The 16,569-nt window shown below is 34.9% G+C and overlaps 1 protein-coding gene across 1 annotated transcript in view; it reads left to right on the top strand.

Annotated features, from left to right (window-relative positions):
• The window catches only part of Polr1E (RNA polymerase I subunit E), a 145,576-nt gene that overhangs the window by 100,561 nt on the left and 28,446 nt on the right, over window positions 1–16,569 (top strand). Inside the window, exon 10 of the mRNA XM_090410465.1 lies at window positions 4,677–4,767. Coding sequence (XP_090266591.1) covers window positions 4,677–4,767 — 91 coding nt within the window. The remainder of the gene's footprint in view (window positions 1–4,676; window positions 4,768–16,569) is intronic.

Genomic DNA, 16,569 nt, shown 5'->3' with positions numbered 1-16,569 from the left:
GCTCTTTGCTTTGTGCGGACGATGTTATACTTCTGAATAAATCCGCTACAAGCCTGCAAGATTTCCTGACTAAATTGAATAACTGTTGTAATAGATATGGTATGAAGGTCAGCAATAAAAAGACAATGACAATGAAAATAGGTAGAATCGTTGAAAATGTCAACTGCTTTCTGAACGGAGAACCTGTGGAACAAGTAAAACATTTCAGCTCCCTAGGCACGATTTTTAGTGAAGATGGTAAATTAAATAAGGAAATAGACAACAGAGTCAACAAATCTGGTATGGTAGGAAGTCAATTGAATAAATTCTAATGGAACAAGAGAGAAATTAGTCAGAACACTAAATTAGCTGTATACAAGACAGCGTTCAAACCAGTTTTAACTTATGGATCTGAGAGCTAGGTCAGAAGTAAAACGCTTGACCAAAGACTAGAGACTGCAGATATGAGAGTCCTGAGAAAGATTAGAGGCAAGAGGCAAGATTAGATAGCATCAATGGCAATATCATATTAAAAATGACGATATTTGGAAAGAACTTGATATTGTCAGCATCCAGGAATGTGTTAGCAGAGCTAAACTCAGGTGGTATGGTCACTTAAACAGAATGGGCGAGGAAAGATTAGCAAAACAAGTGTTCTCTGTCAGGTTGGCAGAAAACAACCCAGAGGAAGACCAAGATATATGTGGATTGATACGGTACAAAGCGCCTTAGATGATAGAAATATAAGATCTGATAATGTTGGAGTCTTGACAAGTAACAGACTGATTTGGAGGAAAATGTATATAGGAAGTTAGGAATGATGTAAATTTTTCATGTAGTACTGGCATATCCTGTACACCCCTTGAGGGTACATGACAGGAATTTGATGATGAAAATTTGTCCTGTATAACTATCACATGGAGAACGTTTGTTGTTAGTTTAATCCTAAGTATCCAGTAAACATAATATCAGTTTAGTTTTTTATTTCATCCTCCTGAAGAAGTATGCTATATTGCACATGAAAGTAGCAGGGATTAGAAATTGTTTGACAAACAGCTTCCATGTGGCACTTACACTGGACTTAAATTGGCAGTTTCCCATCCAAAAGATTCTCTAAAACAAGAAAACTAGAAGGATTGAGTGTCAATTTTCTGATTAGATAAACATAAAAAAGTGCATTTACAAAAAGTAATAGTGAATAATTTAGCAACATTCTATAATGGTAGGGCCATAGAACAAACGTGCATAAGTTATATGTATGTGCATATAACTACTGTGTTAAAGTTTAAGAACTTTAAAGAAAAGACTAAAATATGCATACATTTAAGAACTGAAAGACAGAGACTTAAAAAAAGTTGCTGAAGCCTTAAAGAATTATCCTATCTAAATCGCAGCACTATTTAACCTGTCAAGGGTATGTATCAGGAATTTGCTAATGAGGATTATAAACCACAGTGATTTAGATAGCGCCTCCATAGCTCAGTCGTTATGGGTGAAGCCCTTAGGTCGGAAAGATCTGGGTTTGATTCCTGTCAGTGACATGAGGAACCTTTATCTGGTCTCTTCCGAGGAAAGGTGAAGTAACCAGTCTCATATGGAGGTAGGTGTTTTTTTCATCCAGAAACTTGAGTTTTTCATCCAACAGAACAGGCAATCCAGTCCCGTGAACGCATGCATCTACAGACATAGGACACACTGGGAGGCATAGGGCTAACCACCTTTTCCTCGAGATGGTTGCAGTTGCAAGAATAAAAAACCTCGACACTGTAAAAGGTGGAAGAGGAAGATTAAGAAAAAAGAAGAAGAAAAGTGATTTAGATTAGATTACTGGTGATATAAATTTTATATCACCAGTATTATATGCATTTACATAACCAATGTTAGGTAAAAGGTAATGATATATAATATTGGTTTTTCCTTATGTTTTATATAAATGTATTGGGCATTTGATATTTTGTCTCCTCTTCTTATTGTGAAATGTTAATTTTGAGGTTATTGTAGCTTCTTGAAGATTACACCAGAAGCAAAAATCTTGCAGTTAAAATAATATTATTCTAATATGAGTCTACTTTTCATCTGTAGATATTTGACATGTACTAATGTTGAATTCCATAAAAGAATGCAGTGCATTCTAAGTAATGGGGATACTTCAGTTGTGTTGCATGTTATGATTAAAAGTAGTTATCTTGTTGCCCAAGGGAAAGAGTTTCACCTCAGCTCATCTTTTTAAATGCTGACAAATTGCAAATCCCTAAGGCTTATAATTATTAATTATCCAGAACCAGCCTGAGCAGGACCATCAATGAACAGCAACTGATCCATTGAAGTTGCACAACTTTCTGAAAAAAATCACTTTCAGTTTGCTCCTCCTGTGCCCAGTAAGTTGTAAAATACATTTGAATCCTTCTATAGTATATATTGTTATAACAAGAAAAAAATGAAATAGTTTGAGAACAGGAATCAAACCTTAGAGATTCAGTGGCAAGCTCTGAAGAAAACATTGCTTGATTCAGCTAGAGAGGCATGTGGTGAAGTTGTCTGCAAGGATAGAAAAATCAGAACTCCATGATGGACACAGGAAGTTAAAGAGGCAGTGAAGGAAAAGAAGAAAGCAATACAAAAGTTCCTGGCAAATAAGTCAGCGTGTGCTCCTAGAGAATACTGAGACAAATGTAACAAACCTAAACACTGTGTAAAACTAAAAAAGAAAATAAAAAAGAAAATAAATATCAAGAAGGTGGCAAGATTTCTGGAGGTTGTTGAAGAAGCTCAGAAATGGAGAAAAGAGTGCTGTAAAAGGAATTAGAGATGAAAAAGGTGATATGAAAACTGGAGAAAAAGATATCCTTGAAGTATGGAGTAATTACTTCGAAAAATTGCTAAATGAAACTAGCAGTGATGACAGCACAATGTTAAAAAACATTGACCAGGAATGCAATCAGGAATACATATCCATGCTTGAAGTAGAAAAAGCCATCAAAAATCTGAAATGCGGAAAGGCAGCTGGAGTAGAATGATATCAGACCAGAAATGCTCAAGAATGGAGGTATAAAAGTTTTACAGTGGCTACTGCATAGTTCAGGGGGCCTGGACAGAAGGATGAATTCCAGATGATTGGAGTAGAGCTCTAATAGTACCCATATATAAAAATGGAAATAAAACTGATTGTGAGAATTACAGAGGTATTTCTCTACTGAGTGTTCCTGGTAAAATTTATGCCAGTATATTTGAGAAACGGTTGAGAAGGATTGTGGAAGAGAAGCTTGGTGAGGAACAAGCTGGATTCAAGCCAAATAGAGGCTGTCAGGATCAGATATTTACTTTACGACAAATAGTCGAGAAAGCATGGGAATATAACAAAGATCTGTATTTAAGTTTTGTAGATCTGGAAAAAGCATATGACAAGGTCCCAAGAGAGAAGCTATTCAAAAAGCTACAGTTGTATGGTGTCAGTGGTTCATTATATCAAGCAATACTTAGTCTTTATTTGAGTTGTCAGTCAGCAGTTAGAATTGAAGGTAGTACAGGAAGACGGTTTAATGTTAAATCTGGTGTCAGAAAAGGATGTACATTATCACCTCTGTTATTCATTATCTATATGGATTACATTATGAAGAAAAGTGGTATTAAACCTGATATCATAATTGGAGATGTTAATGTCACCTCCTTGCTTTATGTGGATGATGTTATACTTTTAAATAAATCTGCTACAAGTCTGCAAGATTCCCTGACTAAATTGAATAACTGTTGTGATAGATATGGTATGAAGGTCAGCAATAACAAGACAAAGATAATGAAAATAGGCAGAAGCATTGAAAATATCAGCTGCATTGTGAATGGAGAACTAATAAGAAATTAGTCAAAACACTAAATTAGCTGTATACAAGACAGTGTTCAAGCCAATTTTAACTTATGAATCTGAGAACTGGGTCAGAAGTAAAACACTTGACCAATGACTATACACTGCAGATATGAGAGTCCTGAGAAAGATTAGGGCTGTGAACAAATGGCATCAATGGCAATATCATATTAAAAATGAGGATATTAGGAAAGAACTTGACATTGTCAGCATCCAGGGATGTGTCAGCAGAGCTAATCTGAGGTGGTATGGTCACTTAAACAGAATGGGCGAGGAATGATTATCCAAACAAGTGTTCTCTGCCAGGTTGGCAGGGAAAAGATCCAGAGGAAGACCAAGATATAGGTGGTTCGATACGGTAAAAAAGTGCCTTAGAAGATATATATATAAATATAAGATTTGACAATGTTGTAGCTTTGTCATTTAACAGATTAATTTGTCAAAAAATTGTAGGTAGGAAGTTAGTAATGATGTAAATTTTTCATGTAGTACTATCATATCCTGTAGGGTAAATGTCAGGAATTTGATGATGACGATTATGACAAACAATTCTCCCCCCCCCCCCCCCCCCAAAAAAAAAAAAAAAAAAAAAAAAAAGAGAGAGAGAGAGAGAGAGAGAAAAATGCCTCGCCTGATACTCTAGCTGTATTTAAAAAAAAGAAAATTGCTATCATAAACTACTTCTGCTCCTTATGAGCTCATGATGCTGAGAGTCACTCTAGTGTATTTAGTTAGTTACCTTGTACAATTGCTTGGTAATCCTATTAGATTATACATGTCCAAACTTATTTGAATTTTTAAATATTATAGTTCTTGTAATCTGTTTTCTTTTTTATAGATCCATTGCCATCTATTTCTGAACCATTTAAACATCATCTTTTAGAAAAATATACGTTGAAGTCTTCAAGTGAGACTGGATCGGTGTTCAGGTATTGTTGAATTTGCTTTAACATTGACTTTAAATATATATTAAATAAAGAAATTTACATCATTTTACCAAAATATTAAAAGAATGAACCATACTCTCTCTTCATATGGGTTCAGCCAGTTTATGGTCACTGAACCTTATTAAAAGGCAGTTACAGTAAACTATCATTAAAATAAACTCATAGGAATCACAGAGTGCATAGCTTGTTACAGTAAATTTTTTTAGCATAGCATTCGTTGTTCCTGTGGGCTTTGGTCAGGACTTTGGTAGTTTGTTGATAGTGAATGAATTTGTTATAGTGGTTATATTTGTTATTTGATATTTGTTATATATATATATATATATATATATATATATACACACACACACACAGTTGCATCACATGCCCATTTAAGTTTCGTGTACTGTCATGTGGCTAATGCAACCTGTGCTACAAAATTCACATCAATTTGACTATATGATTGCATTTTTATTGATGTATGAAAGTTTTAAGAGAGCATGGCACATCAGCGCTCATCTTAATCGGTCTAATGCAATTAATTGTGGGATTACTTTGAATACTTTAATTTATCAATTAATATAATTTTAAATATGAAAAGCATAAAGGCCACATGAATATAGCCATACTTCACGTGCGCCATTTATGTGAGAAGGTACAAACAGTTTACTTTTCGCAGTGAGATTAGATTATCACTGGCAAATGCTAGAGTGAGACATGGATTATTTGAATTTTGATATGAATTTTAAATACAGCCGTGTAATACACACAGAAATCGGAAAAAGTAATCACTCGGGAAATTATTACTTTTTCAGATTGAACCAAAGAAAGCCTGAAATAACTAATTTTATTTACTTATTTATACATAAGTTCCAACCTCCTTTGATTATAATCATGCAATTTGCAAGTGCTCCAGCAGACTCTGGACATTCAGAAGATATCGTCAACATTGTTTCCCATTGTAAATATGGGCAAAGAAGTTATAAATTATTTATAGGATATTAAATATTAAAAACTTGTCTCTAACGGTGTACTAAACACGTTGTGCATGCAAATCAGATGAAACTCGAAAACAAAAACAGCAACTCATGACAAATAACAACATTCAATTGGATTGGTTGACACAATAACCAATCACAGCCGCTGATTTCTGGATGCTATTGCCTCAGTGCGCACCCTGCCTTGCTTTCTGGGTGGTTTAAAACCACTGGAACACTACAAATTTGACCTACTGTGCAATCTGTATGCTTGCTCAAAGGTGTCTATATTTGTGATTGCACATCCAGGCTAATGCGGATGTGGTGCAATGTTTACATGTCGAAAACTGTCCACTTTATGAAGCATTAGTATATTGTATATGCTTTTAGGTATCATGCAGTGCCAGGAAAAAATTAGGGGAGTCTTTAACAGTAATAAATTCAAAAATATAATATTGGTGATATTGCTGTTTAGTGGCACCGTACATCTAGCACACCCTGAATATACACTTCTGATATATGTATGTAGAGAGATCTTCTGTAGCCTAGTCAGTACAGACTAAGCCCTTTGGTCAGGAAGACCTAGGTTGAATTCCCATCCAAGATGTGAGGAACCTTTATCTCATCTTTCAACTAAAGGTCAAGTCTCATACAGAGGTAGAGGGCTTTTTACCTGGAAATTCTGGTTTTTCATTCCCTACAACAGGCAAACCGGCCCTGTGAACATGCATCTACAGTCATTAAGCTTGGAGCGTTTTAACAAGAATAAAACTGATTTTGTGGGTAGATTTATTACTATGGATGAGACTTCGATTTACCATTACACACCAGAATCCAAACAGCAGTCAAAACAGTGAACAGAAACTGTTTGTTCAGTGACAAAGAAGACAAAGTCAGTTCCATCAGCAGGAAAGATCATGGCATCAGTGTTTTGGGATGCTAAAGGCATTTTGTTTATTAATTATCTTGAAAAGGGTAAAACAATATCTGGGAATATTTTTCCGATCTTTTAACCAGATTAGACAAAAAATTCTTGAGAAAAGACCCAATTTGCAGAAGAAAAAATCATCTTTCATCAGGACAATGCACCTGCCCACAAAGGTGTTTTGGCAATGGGAAAATTAAGGGATCTGCACTATGAATTGTTGAAACATCCACCTTATTCCCCAGATTTGGCTCCCTCTGACTTATATCTCTAAAACTCCAAAACTGAAACTCTTCTTTGCTGGTCAGTGTTTCTATTCAAATCAAGAGGTGATTGCAGCTGTAGAGGGGTATTTTGCAGATCTTACTGAGAACCACTACAGGGATGAGATAATGGTGCTGGAGCATCCGTGGAATAAATGTATTAGTCTTAAGGGAGATTACGTTGAAAAATAAAAATAATTTTATAATTATAAATTCTTTTTTTCATTGTTAGTCTGGGAACTTTTCACACCACCCTCGTATAATTGGAGGAATTGTGAAAATATGTGTGAAAGAGTGACTTATGTTATGCAACTGCATTAATAATAGGAATGTGCATTATCATGGAATTGATTACAAAGAAAGAACAAATTGTCTAACTAGATCAGACTACAAAAGTGAGTATACAAATAAGCATGTTGGTAACTTATGCCAGGAGTATCAGAAACAAAGGGTTAGAGTTTGTTGCCTTGATAATTATGTTAGACCTCAGATGAGACCTGACTATCAAAGACTGGTATACTGACTAGTGTAAAGGGTACAGTATTTTTAGGAAGAATAGACAGGATAGAAGAAGAAGAGTGTGCTGCTAATAATATTCATCATCATCATGCGTATCAAGGATTTAGGCCTAGCATGGCCTATTCTGGCCTTGGAAGTCATCGTTTAAGAGGACGTCCTGGTTTTCTTTTCCTAATGGCTTGTACTTTAAGGCTTGTTTTGGTAATCTTTCTGTTTTCATTTTTTGAACGTGTTCCATCCATTTATGTTTATATTTTTTAATTTTTCTATTACTTGTTCTTGGTTTAATTCTTTCATAATTTCTTCATTTCTTTTGTGATCAAATAGGGTATACTTTGCAGTTTTTCTCATAAACTTCATTTCTGCTGTTGTTAATCTTTGTTTATCTTTTTGTTTTATTGTCCAGATTTTGCTTCCATACATTAAGACTGGTAGGGCTAATGTATTGTATACTTTTAGTCTGGTTTGTTTTTGAACTAGGTTTGGTTTAAATATAGAGTTAATTACACCTGTTATTTTTAAATATTTTGCAATTTTTATGTTTATATCTTTTTCATTTTCATATGTGATCATACATCCTAGGTAGTTAAATGAATTCACCTGTTCTAAGATCTTGTTATCTATTACTATTTTAGTTCTTGTTGGATCTTGTCCTTTAATGGCCATAGTTTTTGATTTTTCTGTTGATATTATCATAGCATAATCTTTGGATATCTCATTTAGATCTAAATTAGCTTTCTGTAAGTTATCTTGAATTTGTAATTATTATTTGGTCATCGACAAAGAGGAGAGTGTTTAAGTTTACTGTAGGAGATAGTTTACTTCCTTGATGTAAATTTTTATTCCATTTTATTATTATTTCATTTAAGTAGATATTAAAAAGAGTTGCTGAGAGGGGACATCCCTGTCGGACCCCTTGGTTTATCTCTCTTGTATATGATAGCTCGTGATTTAATCTTATTTGTATTTGATTATTTTCATATTTTCATGTCTTTCTTTTAATATGTTAAATAATATGTTTCTTTTATTTCTTTTAACTTTGTCAAATGCATTTTCAAAGTTAATAAATGCAATATGTGTTTCTAAATTGTATTCTCTTTTTTCTCTATTGTTAATTTTAGGCAAAAGGCTGGGTCTATACACGATCTTCCTTTTCTTCTAAAATAAAATTTTCGGAATATTTCATTAGTTTGTTATTTTTTAAGATTCTGCTATATATTTTGATTACAACAGGAATTTAGTATACTGATACCTCTATAGTTTTTAGGGTAATTTCTATTACCTTTTTTAAAGATAGGAATCACAATTGCTTTTTTCCATTCTATTGGGGGGATATCAGTTGAATAAATTTTATTTTAAAATAATAAGTCTTTCTTTGAATCTTGTTCCTGCATATTTATATAGTTCTGTTGTGTCCTGAATAAGCATTAAAAAGGTTTATATTAAAATATTCAGGTCACAACATTAATTCTACTCAGGCAGAGAACATGGAACGTGGGCAATAGAAAAAATTAAGTTGTTTGTGAATACAAGTCAAGATAAAGTTTAAGGAATTGTATAAAGTGTTCAAATATAATCTGTATTAAGTGTGGGCCTGATAATAGAAATCCATGTAAGCTGGCAAAATCCATTTGAAAAACCAGCCTCTTGCACTGAAATAGTAAAGCCTGTGAGTCAGGGTTCAAGGGTCACTTTTACCGTCCTCCATTATGAAAGTATTGGAAAGGGAAACCTAAGCGTCTTTCAGGAATAGGAGGCAGACACACATGCGAGAAAATAATAGAGGGAGCTAATGAGATTGACGTGGACACACATGACCGAGTTGCCGCGTATCGCAAATATCGAGATTTTCCAAGAGGAGAAAATTAAACAAAAAGGCCTTGCATGAAGATTCGAGATCTTTTTTCTTCCTGGATTCCTGATCTCTCGGAGTGGTCCTGCTTGTCGTAGGAGGGAAGTCCCTAGCCAGTCGCGGAAGGCACTTAGTTCGTCCGTCGTAGCGTTCGTATTGGGCCAAGCTATGTCCGTGTTCTAGGATAGCTGTGATGTTGTCGTACAACAGAGGGACTAAATTGAGCCGTCCATTCAAGGCGATGTTACCGTGCCACCTCCCATGTTTCCCTCGGAGATTCTACTCGCACAGATCTACGGAAGATATCCTCCAAAGCGATTACATTTGAAGGCCTTGATGATTAGACAAGGCGGGAACAAGTTTTAAGAATTCAAGGACAGAAATGGTAATGTAGACTTTTGAAATACTAATTCCAGTTGTAAGAAGAGAGTGAATTTTCTGTGTGAACATTTAAATTGAACATTTAAATTATCTGAACATAGATTGGATAGGGAAGTTTATTTTGCACTTGGTTAGACTATAATAAATTTAGTTTAATCCTTTATCCAAGTATAAGCAAACAAAGTTTGCGCCTGAAGATATTTTCAGGTGCAAACTTTGTTTGCTTACACTTGGATAAAGGATTAAACTAAATTTATTATAGATTGGATAGGGGTAAAATCCTAGGAGAAGAATGAAGCTGAATTTATTGAGTTGTGAGACATCTTTCAGAAGTGACTGAAGGAACTGGAGGTTAGAGAATGTTAGAACGATTTTAGTTAGCCATGGCTAATCTGCTTCCATTTGGTGAGAGTGATCATGCTTTTTGACTTGGGAAGTAGCTAAGTTTATGGATGCTCCATTCAGAAAGCGTTACTTACTGAACTGCAAAGCAGGAAATTATGACCAACCTAGGAGTATGTTTGATTGTGTTTCATGGTATAATTTTCTTTATAGGAAGGATATTGGCAGTGAATGGGAACCATTTAAGAAAGTTATTCTACTGAATGTGGATGGCATGCTTGTGACAGATGCAGAAGAGATTGTTCAGCTAATGAGTGTCCATTTTGCTAAAAGCTACTAACCTGGTGTAGACAACGAGCTCACTTCTGTCTCTTCAATGGATGAAGAAACTCAGTTGTATGAGGAGGAGGTACAAGAGCTGTTTCACAAATTGAATAACAATTGAATAGAGGCTGACAGGATATCAGCGCAGATGCTAAAAGAGAATTCAGCTGAACTGGCTATTCCTTTGACCAGGCTATATAATTTGAGCCTCAGAACAAGGAGAATTCCATAGGAATGAAAAGAATGTATGATAATTCTATGCACAAAGGTAGTGCAAAGACAGATGTGTCTAACTGTTGATTTATCAATATCTCAGAAGTGGTTGTGAAGATTTTGGAAAAGTTAGTGTGAGCTTGCATACAGAAATGTGTTATGTTATCAGCAGATCTGTACTTTTCAATGAACAGCGTGGATTTATTGAGGGAAGGTTTTGTTTGATCAGCTTGCTCACATTTTATAATAATACCATTCAATTAGAAGGGGATGGATATATCATTGTTCTTTTGGACTTTGCTAAGACTTTTGACAGAAACATAATAGAAGACTGTTGCATAAATTGGAGAATATGGAATTTGATTAATAAAATATTAGTGGGGATAAGAGGATGGCTGACTGACATATCAAAAAGTAGTATATGAGGGATGCGAGTCTGCAAGATTTTAAGGTGACCAGTAGTATACCACAGGGATCAGTCCTCAGTACATTGTTATTCAGTCTGTACATTAATGACATTGGGAAGGATTTGACAGGTAACATGCAACTGTGCTGATGATGCAAAGATAGGCAGGGTAATTAGGAATATGACTGATTTGCAGAACAACTTCAATATGCTGGAATTGTGGCATGTGAAAATGGCTGCCAGTTCAATGTAAGCAAATTTATTATACAGCTAGTGCAGTGTTTTCATAATTTTTCTCTTATATTCAAGGGCCATATGCAAAGATTGCAAATACAACTCAGAGGATAATTACAATCCTGAAACAAAATGTGACATGTAAGGATAATGAAGTCATTTTGTCTCTTTACATGGCATTGATACAACTTCACTTGGACTATAATGTGCAGGGCTGGTCTCCTAGTTTCCTTGGTGATGCTGATACAGTGGAGAGAGAAAGCTTTGCAAATTATGGGATTGTGGACAGATTGAAAATTTATGGACTGCTGACAGTAGCAAACAGGAGAGAAAGAAACAAAGAGTTCAATATGATTGAAAGTTATAAACTTCTGAAAGAGTTATACAGGATAACAATAGATGGAATTTTTCATTTTATTTGAGGTCAGGAGAGGATACAAAGACATCCATGGAAGTTAAGCATGAATGCAGTCAAGAAAGGATGAGAGCTAGATTTTCTTTCATAGATTATTACATGATTGGAATGGATTGCCTTCAGACACCTAGTGAGTTCGGGTAATGTGAATGAATTCAAGAAAAGGTATGATATCTGGTGCAGGTGATGTATGACCTCCCATGATAAATCTGACTACTTGGAGATCTATCTTAATAATAATAACATATATATGCAGTACCTAAAAAAAAAAAAAAAAAAAAAAAAAAAAAAAAAAAAAAAAAAATGATGGTAACTAAAAGTTGAACCTATTCTAACTATAAAAAACTGATTCTAAAAGATACAGCATCAAATCAAGAAATTGTTGTAGTTCACTAGATGAATTCATTACTACTCTTCTGACTTATTTCAAGCCAGATAATGAATTAGGTAGTTGCTTCTTCTATGTTGATTTGTTTTAATTTCATCCTGCTAATATATATTCCTGTTATATTTCCCAGAAGGAAGATCTTGCTTCTCATACTTATGATGACAATATGGTGTTCAGACAAGATCAGTGTTCTCTTCTGCAGTATATTCTGACATAGACATCACACATGACCTTCTCATCCATAAAAAAATCTTGGTTTTCTCTTTCATTCAAAACACTGCTTCACTTCTGCACAAGTCGTAACATTATAAATCCCACATCTACCGCCCTTAGAATACTGTTCTTAGGTGGTGCACAAAAAAAATCTACCTGAGAATTCCTTGATGCAATCCAGAAGAGGGAAGACTGCTTAAGAAATGACTCCTTCCTTTATAAACTCGCTTTATTACAAATGCTCTGTTACTTCATTGTCTTTTTTTTTTCTAAGTGTTTTTCATAAGGACTGCTCAACTAAGCTTGCAGTATTATGCCTCCATTTTTATCTAATAATATATGAACATGAACAGTTGCTAATCACCATCCATACACATTTCAGCTCTGCTCATTGCACCAACTTTGCTTCATCTACTTTATTTCCATTTCCCTGTTCTAAAAAGATTCGACCAGTGATAGTATATCTTCTCTGCCTTGTATTGTTAGCCAGTAATTGTTAACTGATTGTGTGAGTCAATATTAATACTGAAGATGGAATGAATTATTCATTCCAAAATATCTCTTACTAAACCAAGATTTCAAATGCGATAATATGTATTAATATAGTGAATGTATTAAAATTACAAATTACATTTTTTAAACTTTAGTAGCTATCATCTACCACCATTTGCACTCACATCATAGCTGACATGACTCATTTTATTCATGAATTATTGAAACATTAGTATTCACCCCAACTCAACATCACCAGAGTTAAAGATTGGTACTATCAACATAAGAATCCTGAGTAGCAAAGAAATGGAGTTAGCTGAGGAATTAAATACGTACCAGATCGACATATTAGGGGTGGCTGAAACAAAAAAGATAAAAACTGGTGAGATCTTTCTGAGCAATAAATACAAAATGTTATATTCAGGAAATGACAATCAAGGAAAAGAAGGAGTAGCCATAGTATTCAACACAAAATACGAGGCTAATCTTCTTGAATAGCAGTCAGTCTCAAGTAGAATAATATAGGCAAATATGAGAATGGGGAACTGGACAATGAGACTTATTTGTGCCTATGGTCCCACAGAAGGTTCTACTAAAGCAGAAGTGGAGAAATTTTTTGAGGCTTTAGAAAAAGCAACCGACTCAATGAAAAAGGAAAAGTTGGTCCTTGTTGGGGATCTAAATAGCAGAGTAGGAAATGATTGTCAGACATACAAAAATATTTTGGGAAAATTTGGAGAAAAGAACAAAGCTAATAAAAATGGCAAATATCTGTTGGATTTCTGCTCAGAATATGGACTGGTTATTACTAACACCATGTTCCAGCATAAAAATGTGCACAAATTCACATGGAGAGAAGAGGCAAGGAATAAGAAAAGTCTCATTGACTATGTTATTGTTGATAGTGATGTTTTCTCCCTGGTGAAGGACACCAGAGTGTACAGAGGATTTGAAATTGAAAGCAATCACTATTTAGTCTTCAGCAGGATAAAATTGAATTTCACATTGAAAAGAATAACATGTAAGAAAGTTTTAAAGCGAATAAAAGTTGAGCAGCTCTCAGATGTGAACAGTAGACTAAAATATACAAAGATGAAGAAAAAATGAAAGAGTTTGAGAACAGGAATCAAACCTTGGAGATTCAGTGGCAAGCCTTGAAGAATGCCCTGATTGATTTTGCTAGAGAGGCATGTGGTGAAGTTGTCTGCAAGGATAGAAAAAGTATAACTCCATGGTGGACACAGGAAGTTAAAGAGGCAGTGAAGGAAAAGAAGAAAGCATATCAAAAGTTCCTGGCAAATAAGTCAGCTTGTGCTCTTAGAGAATACAGAGACAAATGCAAGAATGCTAAAAACTGTGTAAAACTAGCTAAGCAAAGGTTATGGGAAGACTTTGCCAAGAATATAGAAAATAAATATCAAGAAGGTGGCAAAATATTCTGGAGATTGTTGAAGAAGCTTAGGAATGGAGGAAAGAGTGCTGTAAAAGGAGTTAGAGATGATAAAGATGACATGAAAACAGGAGAAAAAGATATCCTTGAAGTATGGAGTAATTACTTTGAAAAACTGCTAGATGAAACAAGCAGTGATGACAGCACAGTGGTAAAAAACACTGACCAGGCATGCAGTCAGGAATACATATCCATACTTGAAGTAGAAAAAGCCATCAAAGGCTTAAAATGTGGAAAGGCAACAGGAGTAGATGATATTCGACCAGAAATGCTGAAGTATGGTGGTATAAGAGTCTTACAGTGGCTGCACTGCATAGTTCAGAAAGCCTGGACAGAGAGACAAATTCCCGATGATTGGAGTAGAGCTCTCGTAGTACCCATATATAAAAAGGGAAATAAAACTGAATGTGAGAATTACAGAGGTATTTCCCTACTGTGAGTGTTCCTGCAAGATCTATGCAAGTATAGTTCTTGCAGAAACACTTGAAAAACGGTTGAGAAGAATTGTTAAAGAAAAGCTTGGTGAAGAACATGCTGGATTCAGGCCAAATAGAGGCTGTCAGTATCAGATCTTCACTTTACGACAAATAGTTGAGAAAGCATGAGAATATGACAAAGATCTGTATTTAAGTTTTGTCGATATGGAAAAGGCATATGACAAGGTGCCAAGAGAGAAGCTATTCAATACGTTGCAGCCATATGGTGTCAATGGGGCATTATATCAAGCAATACTTAATCTTTATTTGAGTTGTAAGTCAGCAGTTAGAATTGAAGGAAGTACAGGAAGATGGTTTACTACTAAATCTGAAGTGAGACAAGGTTGTAAATTATCCCCTCTGTTATTCATTATCTATATGGATCACATTATGAAGGAAAGTGGTATTAAACATGATATCAGAATTAGAGATGTTCATGTCAGCTCTTTGCTTTGTGCGGACGATGTTATACTTCTAAATAAATCCGCTACAAGTTTGCAAGATTCCCTGACTACATTGAATAACTGTTGTGATAGATATGGTATGAAGGTCAGCATTAAAAAGACAAAGACAATGAAAATAGGTAGAATTGTTGAAAATGTCAACTCTGTTATGAACGGGGAACCTGTGGAACAAATAAAACATTTCAGCTATTTAGGCACAATTTTTACTGAAGATAGTAAATTAAATATGGAAATAGACAACAGAACAACAAAGCTGGTATGGTAGGAAGTCAATTGAATAAATTCATATGGAATAAGAGAGAAATTAGTCGGAACACTAAATCAGCTGTATACAAGACAGTGTTCAAACCAGTTTTAACCTATGGATCTGAGAGCTGGGTTAGAAGTAAAACAATTGACCAAAGACTAGAGACTGCAGATATGAGAGTCCTGAGAAAGATTAGAGGCGTGAACAGATGGCATCAATGGTAATATCATATTAAAAATGAGGATATTAGGAAAGAACTTGACATTGTCAGCATCCAGGAATGCGTTAGCAGAGCTAATCTCAGCTGGTATGGTCACTTAAACAGAATGAGCGAGGAAAGATTAGCAAAACAAGTGTTCTCTACTAGGTTGGCAGGAAAACGGCCCAGAAGAAGACCAAGATATAGGCGGATTGATACAGTACAATGTGCCTTAGACGACAGAAATATAAGATCTGATAATAATAATATTGTATTCTTGACAAGTAACAAACTGATTTGGAGGAAAATTGTAGATAGGAAGTTAGTAATGATGTAAATTTTTCATGTAGTACTATCATATCCTGTACACCCCTTGAGGGAATATGTCAGGAATTTGATGATGACTCGACTCTGATCAGGGGATGGTTGATAGACAGATTTCAAAAAGTGGTATATACTGGGTATGAATCAACCCACTATATATAATTTTTTTAAATACCATTTCTTGTGGTATTAAAAAAAAATTATCAGTGGTCATTCCTTTTCAGTCCTTTGGACATTATTCTTCAATCTATACATTAATGACATCAGGGAGTATCTAACATCAGATGTGCAATTATTTACTGACAATGTGAAGATAGGCAGGGTAATCAGGGATGCTACTGATATTCAGCAATTACAAAATTATTTGAATTGGTTGGAATTTGGGCAAATGAAAATGGCTATCAGTTTAATGTTAGTAAGTGTAAAGTTATGCATTTTGGCATGATTAGAATTCCAGCAGCATATTATATTAGCAGGGTTATGCTACAAGAAACTGAAGAAGCAAGGGAGTTTGGCGTATTGGTGGATAGGAATTTGAAGTTCAAAGGTTACATAGCAAAGGTTGCAAATACAACTCAGAGGATAATTGAAATGTTGAAGCGAACCTTGACATGTAAGGAGAAGGAAGTCATTTTGCCTCTTTATAAGGCTTTAATAAGACCACACCTGGATTTTGTGTGGAAAGGGTGCAAAGAAGAGTT

This window comes from Typopeltis vanoorti, chromosome 20, assembly GCF_054136105.1.
Source record: "Typopeltis vanoorti isolate ZY-2024b chromosome 20, IOZ_Tvanoo_1.0, whole genome shotgun sequence".
In the NCBI taxonomy this organism is placed as follows: domain Eukaryota; kingdom Metazoa; phylum Arthropoda; class Arachnida; order Uropygi; family Thelyphonidae; genus Typopeltis; species Typopeltis vanoorti.
The sequence above is the reverse complement of the archived record's forward strand: the minus strand, read 5'-3'. Positions and strand labels throughout refer to the sequence as shown.